The 18,075-nt window shown below is 40.8% G+C and overlaps 1 protein-coding gene across 4 annotated transcripts in view; it reads left to right on the top strand.

The window, feature by feature from the left end:
- The first annotated feature begins 4,437 nt into the window (after positions 1-4,437).
- Positions 4,438-18,075, top strand: part of pde5ab (phosphodiesterase 5A, cGMP-specific, b) — an 89,899-nt gene continuing 76,261 nt past the window's right edge. The window contains exons 1-2 of one of the 4 annotated variants that reach the window (XM_051428970.1): positions 4,438-4,661; positions 9,892-10,011. In XM_051428970.1, the coding sequence (XP_051284930.1) occupies positions 10,010-10,011 (2 nt within the window). In that variant the 5' untranslated portion in view covers positions 4,438-4,661; positions 9,892-10,009. Of the gene's footprint in view, positions 4,662-5,310; positions 5,518-9,891; positions 10,012-18,075 lie in introns of those variants that run through there. The other 3 variants (XM_051428969.1, XM_051428968.1, XM_051428971.1) reach the window with 3 other exon arrangements.

Here is an 18,075-nt window from a genome sequence, read left to right as displayed (position 1 = left end):
GCTCTGTCAGACTGTACTTAACAACAGCGGCGCTCACAGTGACAACCGCTGATGTTGAGCAGATAATCTTTACCACATGCTCCATCTTAGTTTTGGGTGTTGGCGCACTTATTCGTTTTGGAGTTGTGGACAGAGTGAAAAGTGAAAAGGTCAGGGTATCACTAAAGTTAGTACGATTCATCATCTGGGAACCACGGGAAATGTCTGTACCAAATGTACCAATCCATCAAGTACATGTGCATATCATTTCAATGTACAGATGACAGGGCTGACATCAGTTGAGAAAGTCATTAGGATCCATCTATTTTACTTTATTTTGAGCTTATTTAGTGTATGAATCCAAATGTTTTAAGTAGAGCTTGTAGATCAGTGGTTCCCAACCTGGAGGTCGGGACCCCACTAGAGGTCACCAGAACTTCATTGGGGGGTCGCAAGGCCTTCTTGATTTTAAGTGGTGTAAGGAAATTTGTATATACACAGTAGGCCTATTCACTTTTGTGAGGAAATGTAAATGGTAAATGGACCTGTACTTGTATAGCGCCTTCCGACCTCTCAAAGTGCTGTTACACTACATGCCACATTCACCCTTTCACACACATTCACTCAGGGATGGCAAAGTCCATTGAACAGAAATTAACTCATTCATACGCATTCACACACCAATGCACAGCATCGGGAGCAATTTGGGGTTCAGTATCTTGCTCAAGGATACTTTGACATGTAGCGGTAGGAGCTGGGGATCAAACCAACAACCTTCCGATTAGTGGACATACATAATACAGACAGAGAATTGTATAAATATGTATACATGTTTCACAAACTCACTCAACATCTTGCAGTTACTGAGTTTGCTATTTGGGTTCATTGTACAGTTTTGAATACAATATGAAATATCACTCAGTTTAAGGTTTGGAACCACTGGTGTAGATAATTCCTTCCTGTCACAAATTAAAAAGTGCAGCTTGTCAGAATTCTGACATTTGTATAATGAAAAATGCATTCGACATTACTGGTTCCCTCTTTTCCCTTGATGATATTTACAATATCCTAGTCGCCATGGCCTTGTTATACAGTGTTTGTGCTCATTTGTTTGTCTGAAGTGTCTGATAGTTGATTTTGGAGTTGTTTCATTGACTTTATTCTATGCCAGTCAGTCTCATTTCCTGTCACATTCCATATTCTGCAGATTCATGCTAATCTAATCTCATGTGGTCAGCATAAACCACAGCTCTCTTGGCATTGTCTGCTGCATCCCAGTCCACTGATAGCACCGTCTCCAACTGTGCTTTGTATCTCAGAGTAAACTCTGGTGTTTGGACTGGCCGAGCTTCCCCGAGCACGCCGAAAGCCTTAACGGGAAATGATGTTCTCAACGGCGTGGTCATCAGTATGCTGGATGAACGCTGCAGACAGGGGATGCTCTGTGTGCAGTCAGGGACAGACTGTGAATAAAAAACTACTCTGGATTTATGACACAGTCCAGCCAACCACAACCTGACACATGGCAAGTAGTAAGTAAAAGGGATTTGATTATTTAAATTATATACAGGGTTCACACTCTTTTTAACAAATCATTTTCCAGGACCTTTCCAGGCGATTTTTTAATAAGCACTTAGGTTTATGTAGGTAGAGATACAAAAATGTTTTCATGACTGGAAAACTAGTCTCTAAATTGAATCCTCATACATAATATCAGCAAGTGGGGGCCCAGCCCTGTTGTATCAAGCAGTCCCCTGACCTTCCCTTTAGTGCCACTATCTGGTCAAAGTTTTCACTTATCCTGTGAAACATCAACTTGATGGATCGGTGCAAGATTGTGTACTGACATCCATGGTCCCCAGACACTGATCCTCAAATGTTTTCCTCTAGCACCACCATTTTTACCCTATATATCTCTACTGCTATTGGAAGGTATTGCCATAAAAGTTAGTATGTACATTAGTGCCCCCTCAGTGTATGACTTTTCATCTAACGCCTGCATCAGGTCCAAATTCCAATTCGTCCATTAGTTTGGTTTATGGTCAAGGGTTTGTCTCTGGTTAGTTTTGCAGGTAAAACTAACAACATTCCCATCAACCTCAGCTGTACTTTGTTTGTGCAAATTAGACAATGTTAGCATGCAACATGCTAAACTGAGACAGTGAACACGGTAAACATTTTACCTGCTTAATATCAGCACAGTTGGTGTGAGCACGACAATAATAGCATTTATCTCTAAGCACTACTGTGCACAAGTGCAGCCTCACAGAGCTGCTAGCGTGGCTGTAGGCTCGTTTGTGAAATGCAACGTAGTCTGTAGAGGAGCCAGTTTATCAGTGTGTGTGGTCCAGGGTTTAATCCTCAGCAGTGCTGCCTTAATTACTGGTAATGCTCTGTGCTATCACCATCCACTGCACACAGTGTTAGTAGACTGCTTCATTTTAAATTGGATTGTTCATCTACCACCAATACAAAGACTTTAGCCAGATGTACAGTAAACATTATGGATTGTGGACTATGAAGCAACCCCCTCTGTTGCAACTACAGCGTAAGAAATAAGTTGACCAAGTTAGCAAAATGGATTGACAATCTTGCTGAGCAATGGCCGCTGCATTGGTGGGGCAAAACACCGGTTTTATGTGGAAAGTCGGTTACCCATGCATCTTTGTTTCCCTTTACCTTAAACTGAACCCAAATGTATCCCTAACCCCAACCACAACGCCTAACCAATAACCTAACCTGCTATAGGGCCTAACCCACATGGGACAAAATTGTGGTAAACACTATTTAAGAGGTGAAACAGACTACATGCAACTGCCAAGATGAAGATGCCAACTTTATTTTCTTCATGTTAGCTATAGCTGAAATTTAGAATCTGTTTTTATTCTGGCAGTGTAGAAGGATAGGTTGGAGTAGGAGTGATTACAGCGGCACATAACTCTATCAACATTTGGTGTGTGAGTATTGTATAAGGATGGGATTGAAAGATTCTGCAATTGTCTTGTAAGTACAAATGTGATCATCTTTAAAACATGAGAACTCTTATTTATAAGATGAGGGACGAAAAATGGATTTTCACAAAAAATATATAATTACAATAATTAACCTTTTAAGGAGGGAATCTTTAATAGAGCTCTGATCCAATCAAAAGAGATGTGACAGGTACACTTCAAATAGCACATCACACCTTTAGTGTGAATCGGTTCAATACAGGTTATTATACAGGATGGGACAAAGATACCAGCTGTTTCATCTCCACTGAACTATAGCGGGGTTTTGTAAAACAGCTGAAAAGAGCCGAGCTAAAAGAGGTGGTTGTCGGTTCTATTCCCTGTCTGAAAGTGTTTCCTGTCTGAACCTTCACTGACCTTTGAAGCAGCTTTTTTTTAGCTGCTTTTATCCACTGAGAACAAAGACTGAATGTGTCCACCCATCGCAGCAGGTGGCCACACACACACACCTGCAGACAGACACACACATATACACACTTGAAAGCCGGAGTAGATGTATGCAAGGCACATCAATGACATGTAAACACACACACTTATATCCCTGCCACTCTATTACACACAGAGAAAGGCAGATCCAAACACACTCACACACACACATACTCTAAAGAGAGACTGAGAAGTGAGCATTAACTATATTGTGTCTGTCACAGGACCCGTTCAGTAGGATGAAGACTGTCAGCTGTTCTGACTGGTCTCTGCAGCTCTGCACAAAGCTGTAACTTACTACAGTTTGCAGTGTTTATCAGAGTGGAATGAGTAGACTACCAACATAATGAAGTAGAATTTTCTTTTCCCCAATTGAATTAAACTTGCCTTACCTCATTTTCTATCCGCTTGGGGACAGCCATAACAGTGATGGGAGATGTTATGTATAGGTCTTAAGGTTGAACCTTGTGGAACTCCACAGGAGATTAGTACAGTCAATTCTAATACTAATTACAGGGCCTACTTATCTAGTGGGACTAACTTTTAGATAATTATTCTCAATAGAACAGTTTTGTTTTCCATTCTGGCCCTGAGGGTTTGCCACCAGAGGCCTTTTTGTTTTCAGTCTTGTCCTCTAATTTGAGACTGTTGTACACCTGGGATGCAAAGCGAGTTGTTGAAATATAGACTGATCCGTGAGTTTTTAGCAAATCTACACTGTCTCATCATTCTTTGAAAAATAAAGCAGTCAAGAGAGCTAAATGATACTTGTCATCAAGTATACAAAATATTGTCATGTGAAATGAGGAGAATGAGTGAAAGACAGTGGGGAAAAAAGGAGTGTCCCAGTCCGGACAGCCTCCCCTGTAGGCTTGCACAGTCTCCAAGCTGGAGAGGAGGAGGAGAAGGAGGGAGGGAGGGAAAAAGAGGGATGATTGGAGGGAGAGCGGTGTATCACTGGAGGCTGGTAAGGTCCCTGGTGTGGGATATGGGGAGCAATTATTATGATCCCATCCCTGCTTCCCTCACTCACTTTCTAACACTCTTCAGTGTACTTCCTCCAGTGCCAAAAAAGGATACCGCTAAAGCCAGGGAAAAGGAGGGTGGGGGGTAAAAAAGAGAGGGGAGAAACCAGAAGAGGAAACCCCCTTGTTAGACTCCATCAGTGCATGTGCATGAGTGTGTATGTTGAAGCTGCAGAGGTTGCCCAGCAGAGCCACAGGGATTTCTTTCCACCGCCATGGGGTGAGTACGATACTCGAGCGAGGATGGGGGCTGTCAAATAGACAGACCACAACCACAACTATCCGAGCTTCCTGTGTGTGTGTGTGTGTGTGTGTGTGTGTGTGTGTGTGTGTGTGTGTGTGTGTGTGTGTGTGTGTGTGTGTGTGTGTGTGTGTGTGTTTTCCAGTTGTTTTTGCATGTGAGGGAGAGTGATGAAGCGACGAGAGTTTCTGTGTGTGTGTGTGTGGGGGGTGTGTGTTACTGGACTGTAATGAAGCTAAGTGTAATCTGAGCAGAGCTGTTACTATAATTGACTACATAATGGAACAATCGTAGTGTAATTCCTTTTGAGTGAAACTTTTACTTTGCACCGAAAGAAAAGTGGTGCTGGCGTGTAAAAAAAACACAATTTAAGAGGACTGCTGTCTCAATGCTGCAATGGGAATTTGAAATCCTGGCAAAAAGTTCCAAGCCAGCCTCGTTTTCCCTCCATTTGTGTCCAAACTATTTATCCTCCAGTGGCATGGCTTCATTAAACAAGAGCCAGAGTAAGCGCGTCAACTCTCACACTTTGACAGCCCCTCCTCTCTGATGATTTTTCACCGAGTCACCGCTGCCGCCCACAGAGGCTAACATAAATAAACACATGCCGTCACTTTAAAGAAAAAAAGTCGGCGTGGATCCCACAGTTCAGCATCGCACGGCACCAGTCCCAACGAGGTCATGGGACTTGTGGGTTGTGTCTGAACCAGTTCCAGGAATAGGGGGACTGAGCTTGAAAACTAAAGCCAGGAAATCCTCACCTTTGACCTTGATAGTGGACTACTGTGATTGGCCGGGTCAGCTAAGGGGAGCGGAGAATTTGGCTTGTGGACTGGTCAGTTCTTCTTTTGGATTATGTGTGATTTTGTGTGCTGTCTCTTCTGTCTCCTGTGCTTTCAGTTTCTTTTTCACCTTTTTGAGCTCAGATTCTCTCTTACATAACTTTGCAGCCATAAACATTAGGGCTCTTCGCCATGTTTTTCCACACTGAGCTCAGGATTCTTGACATTTTTTGCTTATCTTCTAAAACAGCTCATCAGTTGTGGTGGCTTATCAGTGAGCTCTAGAGAGGTCAGCATCCCGAGTTGTTGGCTACCTGAGCCTGAGGATAAGTTTGTTCTGACTATATAAGGCCTACGTCTTCTCTCCTCTGGTCTCGCTCCTCGTTCTGCAATTTGGCCTGCTTAAGAGTAGAAATATCTGGAGGGGCCTTTTTGCTTTGTTTTCACAACATAGGATCAGAGAGGTTTACTTGTACAGTTCTTTTTAAATGATGTGGGAATGTGGCTGGGATGGAGCACGTAGGGCTGGTTCAGCTCAGAGTCTTGATGTGTGCACAGTGGAGGAATTATAGGTTTGGCGGGAATTGAAGCAAAGAGGAAACTTTCTTTGCTGCTAAACCTCTGGAACACATATACCCTTTGTTAGAACATCAGTAGATCTGCAGATTAGCTGGAATCTTGTTTCAATTTAAATTTAACTGACAGCTCTGGAATTACCAACTCTGAGTGACAAAATCACACTTCAGCTCTCTGCTTAAAGCTTTAAGCTGCACTAATCTGTATTTTATATTTATATTAACAGATCAAATGAGACTGTGTGACTTGAAACCAGTTGCTTATAGTGACGAACCAACAGAATTATCAGCCAATAGTGTTTGGTGATAACGTTCCTCCAGAAAAACACTGAGATCTCCACTTTTAAAAACTCTATTACTGTACTGTAGGTGAAATATTAATATGGAAAGTAACTTGTATTTTGAGAAATTCATTAATCAGATACTTCTACTTAAGTAGGTTTCTCAAATTTACTTTCAGTACTCTCCCCACCACTGGCTATGGCCCTTGCTTTGTGTTTGCTTGATGTGTAAATAGGCAACTGCTAACAAGTTAGCCAAAGCTACTTCATAAGGTGAAAATATAACAAATATTACATTTTCCACTTGTTTTACTGCCTCCTAGTGGTGAAAAATCAATGACTGCAGCTTTAAACTGTTCTAAAGTTTTTTGGTCACTGATATAAAGTTACAGTTGGCATTTCAAACATTCATCCGTTACAAATACACAGATCTGTTTCAGCAATAACTGAGACGGTGCTACATTTCTAAACCCTGATTGGATATAAACACTGTCAACAGTCATGTCTGTTTATAGAGAGATATATTTGCTTTATCTCCAGTGGGAGAAAACCCTTTTGGGTGTAACGGTTTGATTAATGACCCTGCTCTTCAGCTAGATTTGGATTATGCCTGCAAGCCCTGCTTGGAAGTTATTACTTTATAATGGGAACATGTAAGCAAAGGCCATGTGCTTTTCATCACTGCAGGAACGACAATTGCATAATGAAACATGAAAAAAAAGGAAGATCAAAGATGTACACAGTGTGCGATGTTTGGAGATGGGCAAGTGTCTGCATAAATCTGGGGTTTTTGTTGTTTGGTTCTCATTTCCTCTGTTCTCTTCTCTCTCTCTCCCCCCCTTCGTTGTTTTGGTGTGGCTGCAGTCATTTCTGTTGAGGCTACATGAGTCACTTATTCCCTCTGGGGGTGACAGTGACGGAGCCAAGTTCCCATTGTGTTCATCCCAAAATTTCCATTTCAGGATGCGAGCTATTCCAAGCCATACTTGGTTAAAAATAAACCTCAAAAAATGAGATGAGACTTAGAAGAAAAGTGGTGATCCAGGGGGAGAGGGGAGGGAGCGGGTATGGAATGAACAGATGTGGAAAAGCTGTTCCACGCTTCATTTAGCTCGTCTAGATATCCGTCGAATGTGGTACACTGGACTCGATACTACTCAGAAAGTGCTGATTTTTATCTGCCTCGAGAGATCAATACTCAGGAGGACCAAGATTGAGTTTTCACGCCTCTGTTTCACACCTTAACACCTTTGGCCAGTTTTGACATCAGCTCCAGAGAAAAGCCTGTGTCTAAAACATGACTTACACTGAACAGACTGTGTTCTCCAGCCATGGTACATATCAGGAGCGAATAGCAGGACACAGCCTGACCAGCTTGCTAATGTGTAGAATCTAGGACATGTTTCCGCTGCAGAGGTGAAGTGTCAGCCAGCCGGCGCCTCAGCGTTTATGTGAGCTGGGAAATTGACTCGATAAATCTGTGAATGGGTGAGAATAAACAGAATCGGGTCCGCAGGAGGGAGGTGAATGATTTGACTGCTTATAATGGCCATGACCAGAGCTGTCTCTTGAAGACAAAGATTTACAGTCACACCTGCTGTATATCACAGATAATAAGGGAGTCCAAGACATGTGCTCAGAAGTTCAGAAAGATAATACAGGCCTTATATAAGCTACTGCATCTCCTGATATGTTCTTACACTGCCATGTTTATGCCCAGCAGAGATTCAGTCTGTTTCAAATGTTGTGCAGAGTTTGATTTGTAGAGTAAAACATGGTAACCTGCATTTAATCAAACTATTGCAGTCAAATGAGAATAATAAACAAAAAAACGACACAGCAGACATTTTGACCTGTCACAGCATTAAAATCCCAGGTGAAACCAACAAACTAAAAAACACATGTATAACATATTATGTTATATTATATTATTATTCTAAAGCTGATATGGCCCACAGTTTTGGAGCTATCAGCTGTCTCTCCAATATAATGGAACCAGATGGCACTCACACTTGTGGTGTTAAAAGCACCAAAAACATACATTTGAAAAATTTAACAAGAAAGTCTTTTTCTAGAAATCATGACCCGGTTACTCAAGATGATCCACAGACCTACTTCCATATAGGAACTATTTTCTTTCTTCATATCACCGCGCAGAGAGAAGCGTGCATCTATGATCCTCCTCGGCTGAGCTGTAACCTTTTTGATTGGAGGTGAACTGACACTGTAATCATCTTGAGCTGTGTTTCTGTCCACCTGACACATGTCCATTCATAACTGTCCTTTCACAGTAGCTCTGTTTTGGTCTCCTAAAAAGAAGGAAAAAAGCTCTTAAGTTCCTAAATGAAAGCTGTTACTATAACATTCAGTGCTTAGCATGTGGCTTATTATCACAGAGCTTGTTAGCTAAAGATACCTCCTTGTTGCTCCTGTAAACAAGGTTAATGAGAACAGTGAAATGGACCCAAACTGTTAAGTGGCATTAATACCAAAATAATGAGCTAAAAGACACTAAAAGCCTCGTAGAGCTGAGTGAGACTGCAGAGTTAGGTGATAATTATCTGTGTGTTCTTAAGTACAAGCAACACTTTTCACATTATTTGCAGGAATTTGATCAATGAATAAATTGATTAGTAACAAATAACAATAAGAATAATAATTAGAATAATAAACTTTATTTATACAGCACTTTTCTCAACAACGTTACAAAGTGCTGCACAAGTACTTCTGTTAATGTTGAACAGATTTTTGGTTTAAAAAAGATTTTGAATTCCATTCTTTGATTGGATTTACTTGCTATTTCTTGATTGATGCCCGTACAAATACAATGAATTAAAAGGACTTTTAAAGGAAAGAAAACAAATGGAAAAGGGTCTCTTGGGACTCCACGTTCCACTTTTCTGTAATGTCACAGTTTATTTTGAATTTATAGTTAACAGCTACTGCCGTCTCCCTCCTTGATCAATCGACGGCAAAAACTTTTTTTTTTACACTTCAAAATACTAAGGGTGTTGTCTGGCATACAGTTGGAGTATATCAATATTTTAATGTACTTGTGCCTCAACAACAAAGAGAGTAGTTTACAGCTCTTGCAATCTCAGAATTTGAACGAAAACTTGAACAGTGAAGTGCGGCTGTTTCTGCACTTATCCCAACCCTTTATGTTGTGTAGGGACAAACCTGCTACACAAACACAGACGTTACAAACACTGTTGACTAGCCCATCACTCAGGTCCAGCCACACATTAGGTTCAGTTTATTGACTCTGTGGCAGACCTGTTAATGTGAGCCGGAGCCAGCTGAGCCTCCCAACACTGTTGGTGTCCTTGTTTGAGGACAAACTCACAGCAGTGCGACCTTTGGCAAAACATTCCTATAGTACAGAAGTCTAGAGGGGCCATGTGTCAAAATATATGTTTAAGAGTCCAAGACTAGTGGTTTGTTTTTGGGGCTCTATACAACATGTGCTGACGCTGCCATATGTAATCTGCTGTGTGACGATGGGCACACGATACACAGCACAACTTTACATTCATATTGGAAAATAATGCATGTTGTTATTTACATCCAGTGGCAACCTGCGGTGGCAATGCAAGACATACTGTGTCCTCAGCGAGGTGGAAAATCCAACTGCGAGGACTATCATCTGTGACTGAGTGCGCACTGTCCACAACAATGTGTACATACTCATGTGAGTCGACAAGAACGCCACTCTTGAAAGCAACACAAGCAGTAAAAGCAAGTTTTCTTAAATTTCACATGGCTACATGTTGCCAGTGTTTTTCTCGTCTTTACAGATATTTTGGAGAATTGGTTGTCAGTGTATTTTAGAAGGCAGAAGAGAAAGTGATTGACATTCTACCACAGAACAACAAGCCAATCATCAACATAGAATCACAAGCAGTTGGTGCCCTGACCACTGACAGTATATATACAGACAGCTTCTGTGAGGTGAAGCCAACGTGGAATGTCTTAAACCTGCATTCTTTCTAATGGCCAGCAGGGGGCAGCTCCATAGTCTGCAAAACAGGAATTTTGGAATAAAAACTTCCTCCAACTTGATTTTGTACCGGGACATATGAGTAAAACAACATGTGGTCTTTTTCCACTTTCACAAGGGTAGTGTCTGCCAGCCCACCCCTCCACAGCTGAGTGCCACCCAGCTAAGCATCAGCATCCAGAGCAGACCTCCCCGGGCGCTGATGATTATGATTGATACCTAGGACCCGCTCTCCCCCAACACGTTACCTAACACCTACTTCTGGCTATTCATCAGCAGGCTGCAGCACTGGGGCTAATCCAGTTAGCAGAGCAGACATGGAGCACAGGAGCCCACTGTGGGAATAGAGTGCATAGGTGTATACTTTCATCTAATAAAATGCCACAGAATCATGGCTGCAGTGATTTATTCTCTTTGTGATCAGTGTTGAGCTTTCTAAACAAAGCCACATCTTACACATTTATCATTTTGCAAATGAGGTTTTCCTTTTTTTATGGAGCCTGGAGTGTGCCACTGAAATATACTTTTACAGAGTTTAAATAAATATACTATAGTTAATAAATGTATCAGCTTATAAGGCTTGAATTGATTAATTACAGAATCAGCTATATTCACAACAACAAGATACTATCACCTTATAAAGTTACCATGGTGAATGAACAGTTTGCATATATTACTATATATATTATTACTATATATATTACTAATATGAAGACTTTTTGCCTCTTACGTTAGTTTAGAATCCAAGAATGATGACTAATTATCAAGAGATGGACATGGTTTTATAGTTCAGTCTGATGGAGGATGATAACAGAAGTAAGAACTTTACTAAAACATCCTATATGTGTATGATTCATAATAAAACATCTGGAATATCAGCAGACTGATACAGAATACTGGTCTAACTCCTGTCCTGATTAGTAATCAGGGGCCCTGCCAAAGGTCTGTTCTTGTGCTCTGCTTTACAGACTGAAGTTCAGTTCCTCGACAGATTATCTGCTGGTTTCAGCACTTATTAGGAGATAAAATTCATAATTGCCAAGATATACAGTTTATTTTACACATTCCCTAGACATCATTAGGAACTGGATGTACAAGCAATGACTGTCTCAGTTTACAGACACTGCAAGTGATCAATGTTAGTTAATGTTTGAAGTACTGATGATGTGGAGATATTCCTGGTATGTGTGGAGATGTGGTACTGTTGAAGCTCAATCCTAAAAAATCATTTAAGACTTATACCACTTTGAGTTAGTAAATTACATTTACATACAGTTACTTTTTTATTCTCAACTGATGCTTTTATAGCTTTGATCTATCAGCATATTTTAAATTGTTCTGAGTATTTTTTATATGAAGTTGTATTGTAATTTGTGTACTTCTAGTTAGTGTACATATCATCTGGTTGGCAGATATTTTCCCAGTTTGTTTATTTATTATTATTTGTATGTAGACTGGCCTAGGTTAGTTAGCGATCTGTGCACAGAAAATGAAATTGAAACCAGAACTGTTCCGGATGCAGAAAACCTCATTCAAAATCACATTCACATTTGTAGTAATGCCAATAAGTGCCCTGGATAAGTGTTATACCATACAGTTGATTTTTGAAAGGATCTAATAAATTTTTCTATTTCTGTTTTTAACAAAGACCATTTCCTATGGGGATTTCAAACTCTGACAGTGTGGATGTACAGACAACTATGACCGGATTACTTTGTTACTGAAGAGTAACGCCACCCGGAGGCGTGACTAACAATTTAAAAATCTCTGGCCTAGACCATTGCATGTTAAAGGTTACGGTTTATCAGGGCTCCCGGTTAGCTCAGTCGGTAGAGCTGGTGACCCATGTACTGAGGCTGAGTCCTTGCTTCGAATCCGACCTGTGGCCCTTTGCTGCATGTCATCCCCTCTCTCTGCCCACTTTTCCTGTCTGTCTTCAGCTGTCTCTATCGAATAAAGGCAATAAAAGGCCAAAAAAAAAAAAACGGCTTATCAGAAGAGGAGAGTCCATGGGCGAGCTGAGGGGCTGTGGCGAGTTTAGACTTGTCTATAATAAAAGCAGGACAGTGAAGTTTGAACAATGGAGACATTTTTAGACTAGCACGCACTACAGCTAAAAAGATTTTTAAAAATGAGTGTTGGTGGATATTGTTGGGATGGACAAAACCAAGTTATGGTGACCTCAGTCCCTGCACTGCTGTGCTAGTAAATTTTCATGGGAGCTGAAGTTTTTTATACGACAACAAATCATTGTTTAACTTTGTTAAAATTTGTGAAAAGACTTTTGTTTTGTCCGCTTCCAAATATGACACTGTAGATACCAATTTTTTGGATGCCCCCCAAAGTGCCTCAAACACAGGACTTTAAAGGTCCAGTGTGTAACATTTAGGAGGATCTATTGTCAGAAATGGAAAATAATAATCATAGGTATGTTTTCATTAGTGTATTATCACCTGAAAAAAGGAATCATTGTGTGTTTGGCCACCTTCCATGGAGGCCACCATGTTGAGCCGATGTTGACAGTAGCCCAGAATGGACAAACCAAACACTGGCTATAGATAGGGCCTTTTGTGTTCTGTGAGCTCCCAGCCACTGTAGTTTCTCCCATAACAGGCCGTTCTCATTCTGAGGTCGTCAAATACAGATGCCAGCGGTGTTCAGTTAGTTTCAATCTGAAACTTCACTGCCATGAAATCCTACACACTGGTCCTTAACCCATGAGGCCACTGTTTCCCATGTTTCACTAAATGTAAAGTAGTTTTTGTGCCAAACTGCGACTATTTCATGTTTACTACACAAGCTTTATTTTGTAAGTATAACAAGACATATTTAGTGCTAACTTGTCTACGGAGCTCTACACGTCCAGAAATGATGCGAGAAAGGTAGCTAGAACATTTTTAGTTTGAAGCAGAGGGACACTGACCATCCAGCAGTATTTGACGAGTTGGGAGTGTGAACGTATTAGAGATGATTCAAATAACAAATCTGTATTATAATTGATCTGATGATTTAAGTTATGAGGAATTTAATGAACAAGTTTAAGTATCCATACTGAGCGACCTATACTTCCTTACCCAGCAGAGACTTACAATGGATATGTAGCATGTTGAAGCACAAGACATATGTGTCCCTGCCGTCCAGTGGACACTTGATATGTGTCAGATGGGGCAGCCAATTTTGACTTTAAAGGCAAGCTTTAGCAGTGATGTCCCATATATAGATGTAGTATTGGGAACATCAACATCCCTGTATATTCCCCAGAGATTCCTGTAGCAGTACTCAGATGTCATTCCATCAAAGCCTGCTTGAAACCCTGTTTCTCACACTGATGAAGATTGGTCATTCTCACCAGGAGTCATTTCGGGGAACACTTCTTGCTCTGTTTCTAAGCAACTAATGTCCCTCTAATGGTTTTTAATCCACTTTGTCCTTGGGGTGGGGGGGTTCAGTAAGTGTTTTTCCACGTACAGTGGTGATCATTAAAAGTTGATGTGAGCAGTGACACACTTTCCTGTTAAGTGGGAATATGTCTAAGTAGAGCTGAAGAAAACCCAGCAAGCCATTTTTGGGAAAAAACTTCAATATAGAATATAAAACATATCAAATAGACGTTTTATTTTTCATAGTAAGAAAAATACGTTAGTGAAGAAGCGGCAAAAAAACAGCCAGGACAAACCACAAAGTCATGCAGGCCACCATACCAACATTTACAAAAGGTTAAGCTAATGTAATATTATCCCGGGCAGCGGATGTAGCCATACCGTAGCCAATGTTAACGTTTCTTTCAGATGGATTTCTATCTGTTAATGTGGGGAATGGGGAGGGCTTAAAACTAAAGGTTACATGTTAATTATTAAAACTGACAAATTAGCAACTTGTAGTGAACTAGCTCCAGTTCAAAGGTGGAATCCAATAATTCTAAATATTCATCAGTTTATTGTCATGAGGAATTCTACTCAACCTGTGACAGCTGTGAAATGTCTGTGGCTCTGGACGGAGCTTTAACATGGGTTAGAACATAGAGTTTGAAAGCCAGTAACGTACCCCCACTTTTAATTCAAGTAAAATGCTAAAACACTGGAGTAGTTGTGCCTGCAATCCCTACTGGCACCATTAAACATATACATACATTTACGTATATCATTTCAAAAGGTGGTATTCTAAATGTCAGTCTTTTCTCGAGCAAATAAAAGACCTTGATTCTGAACATTGCCTTGTGGGTGTTGACGCAGTGAGCTGATCATGTTTGAGCCTCAGGTATCTGAAGAATTTACACATTCCTCCTGGAACGTATCTTGCTTAGCATTAAAAAGGTCTGGCTAGAAGTGCATTTGTGTTATCCATGTAGGTGTAAGCACCGCCAGAAGTATATGTTACATACATATGTAGGAAGATCATTTGTACATAGTGTCTGCAGAGACATACAACTGATGACAACCACATGCAAATAAAAAAACTTTTCCCAAAGTGTCAAAAGTACTTCACAGACAGAATGTAGTTGGAGGACAATGGGGAAATATGTTCTACCCTTCAGGAAGTAAAAAAAATATGCAAAAACACTAAGGAAATTCTTAGCTGTTGGCTGGTAAAAGTTTGCCTTCTGAAGGCAGGACAAGACAGGTTTCAGTGCAGGAAGCTGACACCCCAGAGGGCGCTTTAGAAGTAAATAAGTTCTCCATTAGATAGTAGACAAAAGGTTGATGAGAGTGGATTAACAATTTTTAAAGCGTAAGGCTGGATCATTGACTTATATATATTTTGCAGCTCAGACTTGATGAAGGTTAGGCAGTAGCTGAGTGGAACAGTGAGCAGTCACACTGACTTATTTCCCCACATCAACAGCCTTCAGTCTGCATGACAATACTTAGAATGTAACAGTCTCTCAGAAACCTAAACAGGCATATGAAGATGAAATCCAAACATGCCCTCCTAAAACTACTTTTAATTCAGCCCTTATTTGTGCCATGCTGTACATTTGCTACCACCTTTCTACAGACATGCTTTCCTCCTGGTTTCTTGCTTCAGTCGGTTATTGTTTGCCACCTACAACCTGCGCTTCTTTATGTAGAGACTGACCTTTAACTAAAAGATCAGATGTTTTATCGCTTAAGCATCCATTGAGAGGATACAGCTTCCTTCAACTTCGACAGTGAAACCACTGAATATAGAACTCAGAGACAGAGATCCTGAACCGTTTCCCGACAGTATACGTGAAATTCAACATAGCAACGCAGTCTAGTGCGCCCGTGGAGAGGTTCTTCAACCTGGGCAGTCTTGTGCTGACTCAGAGGAGGAACAGGCCTCCTCATGAGGTATAACCACGAGACGACCAAGTGTGCTTGGCTTGTTAAATGCAGTTCATATTACGTGATGTCTGCTGATGCTGTTGAATAACGCAGAAGTAATGTAATGAATTACTTTCTACAAGGAGTAAATAAATGAAACATTACTTTTTTTGACTAATGACCCCAACCCTGGTCTACTCTTACTTTAACCAAGTAACTACTGCTGTACAGTGCAACTCACCATGACTCATGCACTGTAATTATTGACCAGGGAGCATGTGGGGAACAGTTTGTACTGATCAGGGCTGCATGGACACAAGTGCATCATGGGACAGACAGTGCGTGTTCTCTATACGTGTGTGTGTAGGTTAGTATCCAAACACCATCTGAGCACAACCCTGGGGCATCACACACACTCACATACACACACATCTACACAAACAGCTTTAATGAGTGTTTTTCCACTCACTGATTTTTTTCCCCACAGTGTTTCCACAGGGTGATTTTTCCATGCACACGCACACACACACACTCACGCAAACAAACACACCTGAAATAGACAGGTAGAAGTAAAAGATGAGGTGCAGAACAAATATTTTCTTTACTTTTCATTAATTATCAGGAACATTTTCTTTCTAACTTCATTTTTGTAAACTCATTTGTTCTGATGCGCCACAGCTAGCTTCTCTATCCACAAAGAGCCACAAGCCAAGTACCTTTTGCCGCTCTGCAGGAGTGTGGTTGTTTTTTTGGTGACTCAGGTTTAGTCTCAGACTGTGGTTATGACTAAAGTGAGTCAGCATTTTTTTTAGGTCAGTTTAGTGTGACCAATCTTTCCATCGCTTTTTCTGATGGTTCCTGCTTCGGATTGTTGTGCACCTGGACACTTTTTTTTAACCTTTTGAGTCGACACGGACAAGGAATCCTATTAGTGCTTAGAATTACAGTTCCATGACAACTGAGCAAACACCATCCGCCAATGAAAACTGTATGAAGGGTCAAAAGCTCTGGAGGATACGGCGCATGGAGTGGTGCTACATAAGTACAGTCCATTTACCATTTACCACTTCGGTCCAGACTGAAATATCTCTAACAACTACTGGATGAATTAGGTGATATTTTGTACACACATTCACATGCAACCCAGCATATGAAGTACCGTGCCAATGGCAAGCCATGCATTTTGCTATGTTAGCTAGCTAGCAATTCATCCGTGTTGGCAAGCATGGTTATGTTAGCAATATCACAATATATTTCACAAGCTTTGCAGTAATGTTAGCTTTGACTTTGGACTTGTTGGACTGTTGTGGTGAGTGTTGGTGATAATGTTAGCTAGGTTTGCACACACTGTTGATACTGTAGGGAAGTGGAAAGAGAAGGCAATAGCCATAGCATACCTCCAGTACATGCTTACTCTGACCACAGCTGCTTTTCTGGCTTTCTAATTGTCTCCCAGGACGTTGCTGTATTATCTGCAGAAAACAAACCATCATACAAGAATCATTCGACCAAATTGGGACACCAGTGGGTGTGTCAGCTACTCCCAACGATTACCTAACAAAATACGAAGTCCAGAATGAGGTCACTGACAAACCATGCAGTAAAATACGAGGGGGAATCTATATGGATTACCTTGCAACTCTGATATATGTTCCAAATGGGAACATCTACTGTAAGGCTCTTTGCTGAGTTATGGGAATGTTTATGACTATGGAAACTTTCATAAATCTGGATGGTTACTGAGATCAGGACAAGCATCTTTCATGTGAGACAGATGAACGGGGAACTGAAAGCATTCCCAGGTGTGAAGGAAAAATCCAAGTCCTCTGGGAGACAAATGGTAGGAAGGAGGGCATTGTTGTTCCACATGTTTGTGGTCTCAAGTATGTATCATTTTGCATAATATGCTTAAAACTCAGAAAAGGAAAATGTCAGCTTTTTGGCAAACAATGCCTTCCATCAACTTAAAATTGAGCGGTTCAAGCTGAGACATATCTCAAAAGAAACTGAAGTGCACAAACATGTTTATTTTACTAAAAAGCATTAAGGTTTCAGGCTGAAAGGTTTTGAAAATGGAGTAAGAAAAAATGCTCTTCAGAAAAGTGAAATCCAGCTGCCTCAGCAATGCTGACTTCTCCAAGCTTCCATCCGAGATGACCAAAAGGTTTGTTCTCTCTTTCACTCCGGGAACACACTGACCCTTTTACCTGATTCCAAAGTAATGAAAAGTGCTGTATGTTCTCCGAGCCGGGATCTCACATCATTACCATTTAAAGTTAAAGTGACGCAAACTTTCTTTCCAGCTGGAGCATAGAACTTATTCTTTTTTTCATCACCTTGTCTGATTTTCCAGAGAGAACGTAACTTGGCAATGTACTGTTTCTTAAACAATGTGCTTGAAACCTGGCCTCAGGTTTTCTTCACATGGTCTTGGCTTTCTCCTTGGTCACTGAAAGTCTGAAGTGAGTCT

Source organism: Dicentrarchus labrax, unplaced genomic scaffold (assembly GCF_905237075.1).
Source record: "Dicentrarchus labrax unplaced genomic scaffold, dlabrax2021, whole genome shotgun sequence".
In the NCBI taxonomy this organism is placed as follows: Eukaryota; Metazoa; Chordata; class Actinopteri; family Moronidae; genus Dicentrarchus; species Dicentrarchus labrax.
Note: the sequence above shows the minus strand (reverse complement) of the source record. Positions and strands in the feature narration are given on the sequence as shown.